The sequence below is a fragment of the Lactuca virosa genome, chromosome 5, assembly GCF_052849685.1.
Source record: "Lactuca virosa cultivar CGN04683 chromosome 5, Lactuca_virosa_CGN04683_v6, whole genome shotgun sequence".
In the NCBI taxonomy this organism is placed as follows: domain Eukaryota; kingdom Viridiplantae; phylum Streptophyta; class Magnoliopsida; order Asterales; family Asteraceae; genus Lactuca; species Lactuca virosa.
In genome coordinates, this window is record NC_136430.1 from 187,519,594 (window position 1) to 187,535,320 (window position 15,727).

The 15,727-nt window shown below is 38.3% G+C and overlaps 1 protein-coding gene across 1 annotated transcript; it reads right to left on the reverse strand.

The window, feature by feature from the left end:
* Positions 1 to 12,461: 12,461 nt before the first annotated feature.
* On the reverse strand, positions 12,462 to 13,040 carry LOC145112148 (uncharacterized). The gene is made up of 2 exons (XM_079048357.1): positions 12,840 to 13,040; positions 12,462 to 12,791 (listed from the first exon to the last, which is right to left on the reverse strand). Exons 1-2 carry the CDS (start codon positions 13,038 to 13,040, stop codon positions 12,462 to 12,464), a joined length of 531 nt encoding a protein of 176 aa, XP_078904483.1.
* Between the last annotated feature and the right edge of the window lie 2,687 nt (positions 13,041 to 15,727).

Sequence of the window (15,727 nt, forward strand, 5' to 3'; positions counted from 1 at the left end):
TTTTAAAGTATACCCATTGGGTAAATATTTTTTTCAAAAACACTTATATGGTTAAAAAGTCCTACACAAAGATATGATCTTATTTGTTTAGAAAATCATATGCGAAGGAAAAAAAGGACATCATGATACATGTTTCTCTATGCAAAGGAAAAGCTGACAAATATGTTGGAAATGCAATTCAAATAGAAATCTATGTAGCATAGGACAATGACATCTCAAATTTAAATAAAACAATTTGAAATCTTTAATTGTTTAAAGTAAATAATTTGTATTTTCCTTTGTCACTTGAATTTATTATGATATAAAAACATAGTTTATATGTTAACACACTTTAGTCATCCCATTAACAAGTAAGAATATTATAAACATAAATTATAGAAGTGCATTCGCAATCAAAGTTTAGTTCCAAAAAATATTTTATATATTATATAGAAATTAAAATTAAAAAAATGAAGAACTTTTTACTAAATTAATTATTATTCAACAAATTCAAAAATGACAATTTTTTATTAAAATGTAAATTATTCTAAAAAGTTATAATTAAATTAGAGAAGTGAAATAAATATTATATTAGTTTCAAATGAACATTACCCGTCCTATTTAGCAAATTAAAAATAATTAATTTTAAAGTTTTTTAAACTAGCTTTATACGCTTTAAATAATATAAAAATATATTTTCTAAAATAATATACATTTCACGATACATATCATACTAACTATTAGTTTTTAATCATAATCTCACAAAAAAAAACTTTGACTTAATATTAAAAATGACTATTTCATAGTCCGCCCAAAGGGAATTTAATCGCCGACAATGTCGGTATAGTTTTATTTTAACAATAATTTTTTAATAACATTTTAATGCTAAACAATAAAATTAACGACATATTTTTTTTATTTATATTCCAAAATATCAACATAATTTTATTTTAACATAATAAAAAACATATTTTTATTATTAAGCAAAGTATTCACCGAAAGTAACTAATACTCTGAAACAATAAATGTAATTATTTGTTTAAAGTGAGTACAAATGAAATTATTTGTTTAGGAGTTACAAATTATTTGAATTTATGTTTTTTTATGTTGTCAAGATGAAACGTACGAAGAAAGCTAATAGCTAAAAAGAAACATATGTATAAAATTATTGTCGAAACAAAACGTTCGAAGAAAACCATCGTTGAAACGAAACGACCAAAGAAAAGTATCGTTGAAAGGAAACGTATAAAGAAAACTAATAGCTAAAGGTCGACACAAAATGTTTGCAGTGTCTAAATTACAAAGAAAACTATCGTCGAAACGAAGCATTTGAATAAAACTAATAGCTGAAGCGAAACGAGCAAAGAAAAATATCGTCAAAATGAAATGTCTGAAGAAAACTAATAGCCGAAACGAAATGTACAAAAAAAAAATATAATAGCCGAAATGAAACATTTGAAGAAATCTAATAACCGAAACGAAACGTAATAGCCGAAACGAAACGTCTAAATTGTCCAAAGAAAACTATCGAAAAAAGAAACACACGGAGAAAAATTATTGCCAAAATGAAACATCTAAATAAAACTATAATCGAAGCGAAACGTCTGAAGAAAACTAATACCCGAAATGAAATGTCAAAAGAAAATTGCCATTTAACACGAAAAGGGTACTAATCGCCGCATGGAAACTATCTGCCGAAAGGGATTATCACGCGCCACTACATCTACGCTACTAGTATATATATATATATATATATATATATATATATATATATATATATATATATATATATATATATTGAGATTAAGAAAAATAGAGATATTGAGATTCAACCTCAACCACATATTTCTAATTTGCCGCTCTAACACTAAAGCGTACCGGCAACAACGGAGTATGTCTAATCATAAATGATTATATGGCAGAGAGGTATAATCATATATAATTATACATGTTGATATGTAATGTCTAATCATAAATCATTATACATATATGTCTGTTCACACATTGAGTAAACATATATAATTATAAGGGTTGGTGGCAGAAGAGGTGGTAGTGGCAGAGGTGGTGATGGTATAAATGACGAAGGTGGTAGTGGTGGGGTCAGCTGGTGACAAAGATGACGGTAGTTGTGGTGGCGGTGGCGGTTGGGGTGGTGGTGAAGGTTGCGGAGGTGAAACGAACGAACGATGTTACATAATCATTTATGATTTTAACTGACCAGCCGCGGTGATATGCCGGAAGGTTGAAGCGGCATATTTGAATTATGTATTTGATGATGAATCTCAAGATCTCTATTTTATTTTGAATGTCAACGGAACCTACCTCTCTCTCTCATTCTCTCTCTCTCTCTCTCTATATATATATATATATATATATATATATATATATATATATATATTGAATTTAAGCTATGAATAAAGAAAGAAAATGAATATAAAAGATAAAAGTTAAATGAATGAAATAAATTTTAGAACCAGATACAAAAATATACAAAACATTTTATTTTAAAAGAAAACTAGTTAAACTTTGAAATTTTTATTTATTTATTTAATTAACTAATTAATTAAAAAAATGATTTTTTTTATTAGTCACCCATGCCCAACATGCTACTTCTAGTGAATCCTTTGGAAGTTCAACAAACAGATGTAGTCAATAAAGATGGCACACTAGCAATATCCTATCCAAGGTTTGAGTTATCTTGCTTTACTCCTACATTTACATATATACCATTCACCTCATTCCTTTCTCTTATGCTACTCAGGACGAAAATACCCTTGACGGAGAATGTTGTTAACTTTATGAGAGGTTGGGACCCGATCTCTTATCATGGAGACACACTAGGATATTGTAGCTTTTGACTTATCTTCCTTAGCATCTTTTGAGCAACATAAGTAATCCTAGAAAACTGCCCTTATATCTTTGACAGGTATTGTTTGTGCATTTATTGGACCTATAGCCACGAATAAAAAAACATTAGAGAGTGAATTACTTTGGTTCTGTTGATTTAGCTGAATAAGAAGGAGGACCCACAAGAAGGAAGAGGACCATATTGGAGCCTTTTCCTCAAGGTTAAAGCTTTCTCTTTAGTATCTCATGGTAAAATCACACATAAGAAAAGCCATCTTTTCGGTTTTGAATATTAACTATGTAGACACTTTTCAATAAAACAACCAATCCTCTAATTCTCGAAGAGAGTATCAATGAACAAAAATCAACAACTTTTGTAAATTTCCAAGCCTTACTCCTTTCTTGATTTGAGGTGATAGAACATGATTTGGACCAAAATACCCCTGGTAAGCTCATGTACAAATCCATATGGTGTCTTTATCTTTGAGACACAGCGCCTTTAATTTTTGTAGTGAGACAAAGATCTGGCAGAAATAGCAACACCATCAAGAGCCTTTCACGCATGTCTTCATATTTAATTCGCAACATTAGATAACGTAGTGCTTAGCTAATGTGAGACTCAAAACATCTCCTTTTCTTTCTATGCCTTTCATTTGACATCAGAAATGTAAACCTTGCTTGCCCATCTTGAAATTAACCTAAAAGAATTGAGTTGCAATCTCCATTTTCTTTAAGTCTTCACTCGTATCCTAGAAACAACTGAAGAATCCTTGATTTTATTTTTCATACAGTAAGCATATCTCTCCAAAGCATTGTGCGCAACTACCTTCTTCCTATGCTCTTGGCCTTCAGCTCGAAATCATTCAACTTTTTTCACTGTCTTTTCAATCTCGTCCTTTGACAATTTCCCATCATCATTGATAATTTCAATCTTGTTGCTATGACCACTTGTAGTTTCTTCAGCCAACACACTCAGTATACCACTATCATCAATGTCAAAGCAAGTATTGATACGTGGTATACACTTGGATGCCATTGGTATGCGAGAAAGCTCAAACTCATCCAATAAACAGTTGTCTTCAGAATTCGCCCTCTCACCCTTATATACTTGGACTTGCTTTAAATCTTTTAGAAGTGTTCAAAGAAAATCATAAAAGGGCCGTTGACAATAACATTCTTGCATTATATGGACAGTTTTCTTGGATTACATGTTCTTTTCTTGAATAGGTTACTCAGCAGCAAGATATAAATATCTGAACAACTAGACACATGAAGAGAGATAATCACTGGGGAGAGGTTCCGGGTTGATTTGGTTCTGATACCGTTACGAGGGCTGAAGGTGATTGCCGGGATGGACTGGTTGGGGGCCAATGGGGCCATGATAGACTGCGAGCGCCAGCTAGTGAGAGTTCGAACCCCAAGTGGGGGAGAACTGGTTATTCATGGGGAGAGGGCCTCGCAGGGGCAATCCTATGTTCGGCTGCAAGGGCGAGGAGACTTCTTCATCAAGGTTGTTCGGGATTTTTGGCACATATCTCGGATACGAGGATTGAGACCACGACAGATTTGGACAGTGTACCGGTTGTATGGGATTTTCGGGATGTCTTCCCCGAAGAGTTGCTTGGAGTGCCTCCGGAGAGGTAAGTTGAGTTTCACATTGATTTGGTGCAGGATGCCGCTCCTATAGCTATGACAACATACCGGCTAGCTCCGCCTGAGATTCAGGAGCTGTCTACGCAACTTCAGGAGCTGCTAGACCGAGGGTTTATTCGTCTGATCCGTTCACCGTGGGGAGCACCGATCCTGTTTGTGAAAAAGAAGGACGGGTCACACTGGATGTGCATCGATTATCGGGAGCTGAACAAGCTAACGGTGAAAAACCGTTATCCACTTCCGAGGATCGATGATCTGTTCGATCAGCTACAGGGTGCATCTTGATTTTCAAATATTGATCTTCGGTCGGGATACCATCAGATGAGGATTAGGGATGAAGACATACCGAAGACAGCTTTCAAGACTCGGTACAGTCACTATGAGTTTGTGGTGATGCCATTCGGGCTCACCAATGCCACAACAACATTAATGGACCTCACGAACAGAGTGTGTAGACTGATGCTAGATCGGTCTGTGATCGTCTTTGTCGATGATATCTTGGTCTACTCTAAGACCAAGGAGCAACATGAGCAACATTTGAGGGAGGTATTGGAGACTCTGAGGACGGAAAGGCTTTATGCCAAGTTCTCAAAGTGTGATCTCTACTGCGATAAGTATATTTTTTTTGGGGCATATCATCAACCAAGAGGGTATTTTGGTTGATCCAACCAAGATTGAGGCGGTGATGCGATGAGAAATACCGAAGAATGCATCTGAGATCCGTAGCTTCTTGGGCCTAGCGGGGTATTACCGGAGATTTATTCAGGATTTCTCCAAGATCGTTGTACCCTAGACTCACTTTACTAAGAAGAATATGACATTTCGGTGGGGGCTTGGATCAGCAGTTGGCTTTTGAGACCTTGAGACAGAGGTTATGTGATGGCCAGATTTTAGCATTACCCGAGGGGTTGAATGATTTGGTGGTGTATTGTGATGCATCTATCACCGGGTTAGGGGCTGTTTTGATGCAGAGGGGGCATGTGATCGAGTATGCCTCGAGGCAGATGGAGCCTCATGAGGCGAACTACCCCACTCACGACCTGGAATTGGGGGGCGATGGTGTTTTCCCTAAAAATTTGGAGGCATTACTTGTACGGATTTCGGTGCACCGTCTATACTGACCATAAAAGTTTAAATATTTAATGGATCAGCAGAACCTCAACATGCGACAAAGGAGGTGGTTGGATATACTGAAAGATTATGACTGCGATATTTTATACCATGCAGGGAAGGCCAACGTGGTAGCCGATGCCTTGAGCCGTAAAGCGATCAGCGGTCCGATTAGAGATGTTTGTCTGAGGATGAAGGTGATTTCCCCATTGTTAGATATGATTAAGAAGGCTCAGGTGGAGGGTTCAAAGAAAGAGAACGGGAAGATAGAGCGTAATCGGGGTCAGTTCCCTTGTTTGTACGGGATGGTCGGGGACTCTTGACACTGTGCGGTCGGGTGTGGGTACCGGTATCTGGGGGAGTGAGACAGAAGATATTATAGGAGGCACACAAGTTCAAGTTCTCTATACATCCGGGGGCTACGAAGATGTACAGAGACCTGGGATTGAGTTACTGGTGGCCCTGCATGTTTCGTGGAGTGGTGCTTGGCCTGCAGGAAGGTCAAGGCGGAACGTCAGAGGCCTCACGACAAGGTTCATCTACTCCCCGTTCCTATGTGGAAGTGGGAAGATATCACCATGGACTTCATCACGAAGTTACCGAGGACGACGAGGGGCGTGCATTCTATTTGGGTCATTGTGGACAGGTTGACGAAGAGTGCTCATTTTATTCCGATCTCCGAGAGCATCTCTGTTGTGAAATTAGCAGATATTTATGTACGAGAGGTGGTGGTCGGAAACGGGGTGCCACTGTCGGTGGTCTCTGACCAGGATGTCCGTTTTACATCTAGATTTTGGAGAAAGTTCCACGAGGAACTGGGCACACAGTTACACTTCAGCACTGCTTACCACCCCAAGACAGACGGCCAGAGCGAGCGGACGATCCAGACGCTCGAGGATATGCTACAGGCATGCGTATTGGATTTCGGAGGGAGTTGGGATACATACCTCCCACTAGCAGAGTTTTCATATAACAATAGTTATCATGCTAGTATCGACCAACCCCCGTTTGAGATATTGTATGGTCGGAGGTTTAGGACCCCAATTTTTTGGGGTGAAGTTGGGCACCGAGTTATGGGAAGAAATGAAGTGGTGCTTAAGACTACCGAGTTGATCCAGCCAGTGCGTGGCAGGCTGCGGATTGCGTAGAGCCGTCAGAAGAGCTATGCTGACGAGTGTCGCTCGGATCTTGAGTTCCAGGTGGGAGACTTCGTCTTGCTGAAAGTGTCACCATGGAAGGGTGTCATTCGGTTTCGGAAGAGAGGCAAGTTAGGGCCCCGATATATTGGACCATTCAGGATTTCCGCCTGGGTGGGCAAGGTGGCTTACCATTTGGATCTACCGTACGAACTTAGCCCGATTCATAACACCTTCCATGTGTCTCAGCTGCGGAAGTGTGTCACAGACGACGCTGCGATTATTTCTTATGATGACATTCAGGTGGATGAGAGTCTGAACTATACTGTGAGGCCCGTTGCGGTCTTGGATAGGAAAACCAAGGTTCTCCGTAACAAAGAGGTGAAGCTAGTGAAGGTGCAATGGCAGCACCGGAAGGGCTTGGAGTGGACATGGGAGCCGGAGGAGGAGATACGAGAGCATTACCCAGATTTGTTTGTGTCCACAGACTTTGGGGACGAAGTCTAGTTCAAGTGGGGGAGAAATGTAATGCTCAGTCCAGACATTATTTATTTCTCAATATTTAGGGTTTTGGACTGGAACTCGACGAGTTGGGGAGCTCCAACTCGTCGTGTAGGAATTCTTTTTGACGCGGGTTTAAGGACTCAACTCGATGAGTTGGGGAGTCCCAACTCGAAAAGTAAACGCTGGAAAGGAAAACCCTAATTTTCAGGGTTTGCACCCTATTTAAAGGCCTTAAACCCCTTTGCTAGCCTCCCTCATCACCCCCTTTGTCAAGAGAAACCCTAGTTCGTGCTTTCCCTATCATTGTGAGTGTGTGAGAGCTTAAAGAGTGCATTCTTGGTGTTTGTTTGAAGAGGCTTGAAGGAGGAAGTGCATAGCTGAAGGAAGAGGTTGTAGATCCGGTGACTTGACTATTGAGGCAGTCATATTGAGGTATAAAGTTGATACCTTGATCATTCTTTTGCTAGATCTCTCCATTAGAGGGTTTTGTGTCATTTTAGCTTATTCTTGGGTCATTCTTGGTTTTGAGAATGACTTGAACCTATGACTTCAGATCTGGACATCTCATTGCCTCTTTTGACATAAAGTTGCCATTTTTATTAAGTCATGTCCCTCTCTCATGCCCTAAATCCCTGAATAAGCCATGTTGGAGTGTTTTAGCCCTTAATGCCATGCATGGACGTAAAGTTAGAAAATTTACGTGATTAAACCACCCTAGAACCTCAGATCTGCAATATGAAACATTGAAGCAAGGAGATAGAGGCTTAATGGGTCAAGACCCTCTTTAAGGGAGTTAGGGTTTAGGCCTAAAGCTTATTAGATGATCTTAGGGGGTAAAGTTGGAAACTTTACCCTCCTAGTCTTTTCTATTGTTAGGGATCTGATGTTTGGAACCTTTGGATTTGAGAAAAAAGAGGCTTAATGCATTAAGTGGGTTGGAAAACTAAAGAACTCGACGAGTTCACAAGGGAACTCGACGAGTTGGCTCAGGGGTTTCCCCGATTTCTGGATACTGAGCGAACTCGGCGAGTTGATGAGATAACTCGGCGAGTTGGCTAGGGTTTTCCCCGGTTTTCTGAACACTGAAGGGGCTCGACGAGTTGCTAAATACACTCGACGAGTTGGGTCAACATGGACTGTTGACCTTGACTTTCACATTGACTTTGACTCTGACCATGGCTGACCATGTTTGACTTTAAGGGTATCTTTGGTATTTCAGGATTTTGATTTAGTTAGTCAGATGGTGATTGTAGGCAGTTGAGTTTAGAGCTGTGAGTCGGGATTTGATCGTATCAGTTCAGCATTCTTGAGAGATGATTCTCCCCACCATAACAATGGGTCGAAGGCACCAAGGCCGGTCCATTTTGTGATATGCGGTATACTAGTGATGTACTGATATGTGTTATACTAGTTGGTTACATGCTATATGGTATGCTAGTTGTTTTATGACACTTGCATGTAAGTCCTCGGGGGGTTCCCGAGGCACTTGGGTGTAAGACCTTGGAGGGTTTCCAAGACATCCTAAGTAAAGACATTGGGGGGGGGGGTTCCCGAGGCACTAGGGTAAAAGACCTTGGACAGTTTCCATGGCATCCCTAGTCAAGACCTCGGGGGGTTCCCGAGGCATTGGGCTAAGACCATATGGGGGTTCCCATGGCACCCTGAGTAAGACCGTATAGGGTTCCAGGGCATCCTTATATGTTTATATGCATGGCTTATGTTGCTTATGTGATTGATATGGCTTATGTGATTATGTGGATTATGTGGGGTATGCTATGGGGAACTCACTAAGCATTAGCTTACAATTTGTTGGTTGTTTCAGGTATTTCAGGATCTAAGGGCAAGGGCCCGACATGATGGCGCGACATGCACTCTCTGGCGTGTTGTTTGGGGACACTCTGATTTTATGAATAATGTATATGATGTTTTGGATTTGAGAACAATTGTGATTGGAATTTTATAATTTATGGAAATGGAATTTGTTATTTAGAAATGAAATTTTTTATTGAGATTTTGGGCTGTTACCGCGTAGAGGGGGCACACACAGGCACGCAGGCGCGTGCTGACTATAGTTTCCGGATATTCTTGCTTCAAATTTCTCATAATTTTGGCTTGAATTTGAAGGTTTTAACACGTAGAAAACTTGATTTCTTCAAATAGCACTCCTTAGAAACATCGAAACATCTTCAAAACTTCTTTATTCGAATAAAAAAACACAAAAGTACAATGCTTTCCAAAAATGACCCTCGTTAACATCTTTGGCAAAACGTCCCCCAAGTATTACTCTAACACCTTGGGACATTAAAATGGATGATATCTAGGGACTTTGCATTGAAACCTTCATAAAATGGCTTCAAACGGTGGCCGTTGATCTTGAAAATTGGTCCTGTTTCTTCACTTTGAATCTCTACTGCTTCATGTTCATATGTCTTGATCGAATCAAAAGGCCCAATCCATCCTGATCTTAACTTGACTAGAAAAAACTTCAATCGTCAATGGTAAAGTAAGACCTTGTGCCCTAATTTAAAATTCTTCCGGGTGATGAAGTTGTCATGGAAGAGCTTTGTTTTCTCTTTGTAAATTCTCGAGTATTCATATGAGTCGCTCAATTCTTCAAACTCTTGAACTTGAAGCTTCCTATGTTTCCCTGCTTCATCAATGTTGAAATTGCATTGCTTGACCGCCAAAAATGCACGGTGGTGTAATTCAACATGGAGATGACACAGCTTTCCAAAGACTAGTCTAGATGGGGACATGCCTATCAGGGTCTTGTAAGCGTTACGATATTCCCATAAGGCTTCATCAACCTTTAAAATCCAATCATTTCTTATGTGGTCAACTGTTTTCTCAAGGATGGACATGACTTCGCGATTCAAAACCTTCGCTTGACCATTTGTTTGGAGGTGATAGGTGGTGGAGACATGATGGGGCACATTGTACTTCTTCAATAAGGCCTCCGTCATCTTGTTGCAAAAATGCATCCCTCGATCACTAATCAAGGCCCTTGGCACACCAATTCTCACAAAAAACATTAGAATTTAAAAAATCGATAATTGTTTTGGCATCATCCGATCTTGTGGTTTTGGCCTCAACCCATTTAGAAACATAATCAAACTCGAGCAAAATGTAAACGTTGCCAAATGAGACAGGAAATGGACCTATAAAATCAATCCCCCATACGTCTAAAAGTTCACAAACAAGGATTGGATTTTGTGGTATTTGATTCTTTTGAGAAATATTCCCCGTTTGTTGGAACCATTGACAACTTTTACAGCACAAATAGCAATCGCGTGTGATGGTTGGCCAAAATAAGCACATTAAAGAACCTTTCTCAAAGTTCGATTAGGTCTGAAGTGTCCCGCAAAGGCAAGTTCGTGACAAAATTTCAAAATGTATTATGCTCTTGTTGGGGTACACATCTCCTAATGATTTCATCGAGAAAATGTTTTCACAAATAAGGTTCATCCCACACATAGTATCGACATACCTTTTTGTGTGAATGTGTTAGGTTACCTTTTTGTGACCAAATGTTAAGGATATCGGTCTACCAAGGAATAGATTGAGTAATGGAAAAGAGATGCTCATCCGGAAACTCGTCCTACAACCGGAGAGGAGTTTCATTTTAAATGATCTGCATTAGATGATCAAGAACAAGGTTTTTGCACCCGCTCTTGTCTCGAATCTCCAAATCAAATTATTGGAATAGTAATATACACCGGATGATTCTTGGCTTTGCATCTTTCTTTTTCATAAAATACTTGAGAGCTGCATGATCCGAATATACAATGACTTTGGTGCCAAGTAGATATTGCCTAAACTTCTTCAAAGCAAATACTATGGCCAATTGCTCCTTCTCCATGGTAGAGTATTTTATTTGAGCATTGTCTAGTTTCCTTGATGCATAATAGATCACGTGGGACGTTCTTCCATTATTTTGACCCAAAATGGCACGTATAGTGTAGTTTCTTACATCACACATGATCTCGAAGGGAGATCCCAATTTTGTGCTTGTATGATGGGGGTCGATGTAAGCAACTCTTCGATCTTGTCAAAAGCATCTTTGCACGCCTCATTGAACAAGAAATCAACTTCCTTTTGCAAGAGTTGGCAAATTGGTCTTTTTATCTTTGAAAAATATTTGATGAACCTTCGGTAGAAACCTGCATGACCTTAAAAAGAATGAACTTCCCGAAAACAAGTCGGGTAAGTTAAGCTTTGAGTTACATTAATTTTGGCCTTATCTACCTCGATTCCTTTCTTTGATACAATGTGGCCTAGAATGAGACCTTGACTCACCATAAAATGATATTTTTAAAAATTTAGAACCAAATTTGTTTCAATTCATCTTCTCAAAATCTTTATATGGTTGGTCAAACATTCTTGAAAGCAGTTTCCATATACCGTAAAATAATCCATAAAAACTTCAATTATTTTTTCGACATATTTTAGAAAAATGATAACCATACAACGTTGGAAAGTAGCTGGGGCATTACACAATCCAAATGGAATTCTCCGGTACGTAAAAGTGCCAAATGGACATGTAAAGGTTGTATTTTCTTGGCCTTCCTGTGCCACCGGGATTTTATGAAAACCAGAATACCCGTCTAGACAACAATAATTAGATTTCCCGGCCAACCTTTCTAACATTTGATCAATGAAAGGTAATGGGAAATGGTCTTTTCTTTTACTTACACTAAGTTTTTGGTAGTGGATACATACTCTCCACCCGTTTTGCACACGAGTTACGACCATAATACCTTTGTTGTTCTCCACCACTGTGATTCCCGTTTTCTTTGGTACCACTTGTATCGGGCTCACCTACTTGCCATCCGAGATTGGATAGATCGTTTTCGCATTAAGAAATATCAAGATCTCTTTCTTCACAACTTCCATCATGGGTGGATTAAATTTTTGGTGCATCTTGGTTGGGCTTGCACTCAACCTCCATCAAAATCTTATGCATACAAGTTTAGGGGCTCAATCCTTTGATATATGTAATCGTCCAACCCATGGTACCTTGAGGAGTTGCTATTATTCAAACTCAGTTAATTGAGTACATATGATAACTGGAAGAGTCTCATTCTTTCCCAAATACGCATACTTCATTTGTTCAGGTAAAACTTTAAATTCCAATTTCAGTGGTTGAACAATGCAAGGTGGTAACTTTGTATGAGTTAGAGGCAACTCAAGTTGCTTGACATCAACCCTTGTGTGGATTTCTTCACCTCTAAATTATTGACCAGCATTTACATTCGGATCCAAAAAATACAATTCCAACATTTTGGAGAGCTTTTCACGATGAAACCCCTTGCTCAAGATCATTTCTAGCACGTCTACATTTGTCAATTCAATCAAATCTTGGGTTACTGGTTCAACAAAATCAACAAAATACAAAGATGACACATCACTAGGATATCTCATAACATCATAAATATAAAAGCTTATTGTTTCACCATCAAGTTCAATTGTTAAAGTACCCGCATGCCCTTCAATCTTTGTTTTATATGTTTTCAAAAACGGTCTTCCAAGAAAGATTAGATCTAATTTGGAGGAAACTTGTTTCTATAAATCAATCACATAGAAATTTGTTGGGAAGACCAATTGATTCACTTGCACCAAAAAATCTTCTAAGACACCCCTAGGAAAAACACTTGATTTATCCGCAAGTGAAATTATGACACTTGTTTCATTTAAAGGACCAACATTTAGCGATTGGTATACCGAATTGGGCATGCCATTAATTGAAGCACCAAGATCAAGAATGACACTACTAAAAGTAACATTCCCTATCTTGCAAGGAATCGTAAACATTCCGGGATCTTTGCATTTAGGTGTGAGTTTTTACTTTTGTAAAACAACGAATATATTTTCACTCATTGAAATCTTTTCATCCCCTTTGAATTTTCTTTTATTTATGAGAACTTCTTTCAAAATTTTTACATATCTAGGAATTTGCATGATTGCATCAAGCAATGGAATATTTTGCTCCACCTTTCGGAAGGTGTCCTAGATATCTTTCTCTTCCACATTCTTTTTTGAAGTTGCAAGTTGGTAGGGGAATGGTGGTTGAGTGGCTATTGGAGTGACTAGAGGGGTAGTCTTCTTTGGAGCACCCGGTTGTGCATTATTCTTTACTATAGGATCTTTGATGGGAGTTATCTTTATTTCTTCCTCATCTTCCCTTGACTTCTTCTTTAAGCTACTTTCTTCGGTTTGTTTACCATTTATCAAGGTCAGTACATTAAAATTTTGGTTCTTTTCGGTTTGAGAAGGTCATTTTCCATGGGACTCCAACATGATCAAAGATGTAACTATATCCCCCACTTGTTCTTCAAGGTTGGATATACTAGTTTTTGTCTCCTTTTGGAATTGTTGGGTGTTAGTGGCAAGAGACTTGACAATGTCTTCAAGAGACATTTTGAAGCTACTAGGTTGGAATTCATGAGGTTGTTGGTGATGATGTGAAGAATGTGGTTTTGATTGATAATTGGGTTGTGGATGTTGGTTATGGGGTTGTTGTGGTGGGTAAGAAGGTCTAACCAAGGCATTTTGAGGCAATGGTCTTGGGTTGTAACTCATATTGGGATTAGGCTTCCAAATTGAATTGTATGCGTTTTGATAACCGGATGGCTTGTTGTGGTAGCTTTGAAATTCACCTATGGCATTTACATGTTCCACATCCTCTTGGAGAATGGGACACATATCCGTGGGATGTCCTATTATTGCCGAAATTCCACATACTATCACTTGTGGAGTTCCTCCTATGGCTAACTTGTGAACAATGGATGTCAAATACTTAAGTTGTGCCTCTAAGCTTAATGTCGTCACTTCATTGACCTTTTAACGTGCGTCCCTCTTCATGTCTTGGCGGGGGCCAAAGTGTTGAGAATTAGCGGCTATGATGTTGAAGAGTTGTCTTGTTTGTCGAGGAGTTTTTCTAAAGACATCTCTGCCACTAGAAGTATCAACTAGTCTTCTCTCCATTGGTAATAATCCCTCATAAAAGTATTGAACGAGGATGTAAAATCCAAAATCAAGGTAATTTTTTTTTCAAAACCATTTCAAATATGTAAATTTTACAAAAACAAAGTTTCCTAAAGTTACAGCCACATTTCAAAGTATCCCAAAATTATAAATCATATAAAAGTCCAGGATAATGTGCACGATCAAGCCTTCGCCTTGCCCCTGTCCTCTAAATTACCTGAAACCATAAAATTAAACTATAAGCCAAAGCTTAATGAGATTCCCCCAAAATACCACCACACATCATATAACTGTTAGATTAGGTGTCTAAGCCCATAACTTTAATAGGTATGTACTTGACCCGAGAGTAGCATGATCCATTTCGGGTTGCATATCACTAGGACAATTTGATAGGATGGAAATTTGAGTAAGAGGTTATTATGATTTATTAATATATCATAGGTTCTAATATATTAATATGAAATCATATGATTTAATTAGTATTAATCAAGAATTAATTTGGAATTAATTTAGTGATCAAAACTGACTAATTAAATTAATGGGGACAAATTATGGTAATTAGTGAAACATATGGATTGGGCTATTGATCCATGTTGGACTAAGTTTATGTAAGGATCCATAAAGAGTTAGCCCACATGAACCATGGATCCTTAACCCATGTGTATGTATTAGAGTTTACCCATGACCTTTGGAATCCTACACTATATATATGTTACTCCATACCCTAAAATCGGTGACAACATATGTTATTAGAGATCATTGGAGCCAATTTTGAAGTATAGGAATCTCTCACTCAAGTTCTCCTTTGTTCATGGTGTGTTGTGAACCGTTTAAGGCATCAAACTTGGGGTGCTAAGTTCTTAAAGGCCAAAACTACAAGCTACAACGAAGAGGTAATTCTATAACTGATTTTATGTTGATTATGTCAATTGTATGCTAGTTGTAGGCTTAATGATTTGGAAACAATATTGCATGTATAATTAGAGAAAAAATAGATCCAAAGCATTTAGGGTTGTATATTGTAGTATACAAAAACCAACAGTGGTATCAGAGCCTAAGATTGTTTTCTGTTATACTTGATGCCTATTAATTTTCCAAGTTGAAAAAAATCAATTTTCTGGCCTCTGATGAACTCGCCGAGTCCACTGGCTGAGTCGACGAGTCCATTCAATAAAAGACCAACTCGACGAGTCAGGTTCATGCACCCGTGGAGTTGATGGCTCTGGGTGCAGAATTTCGAGTTTTTTGGCCTGTTTTGGATTAGGATCATTACCACAAAATGTTTTAGTTCATAAAATTTGATTTTGTTGGTATGGTAATGATTATCCTCATCCACTTAAAAGATAATTGTCAAAATTTCAAGATTTGTATTAGTTTATATGTTAGGCTAATTTCTTGAATATTGTTGATGTGAATTATCTTGGCTTATGAGTTTAATTAGATCATGAAAATTATATGATATTTTTGCTTGGTAAATTTGATCTTAAATGTTTTTTAAAGTCCTCCATAACTTG

Coding starts and splice junctions, on each gene's coding strand:
- LOC145112148 (XM_079048357.1), bottom strand. CDS start 13,040: ATGTTTACGATTCCTTGCAAGATAGGGAATGTTACTTTTAGTAGTGTC. Junction 12,792..12,839: donor TAGAAGATTTTTTGGTGCAA/GTGAATCAATTG, acceptor ATTGATTTATAG/AAACAAGTTTCCTCCAAATT.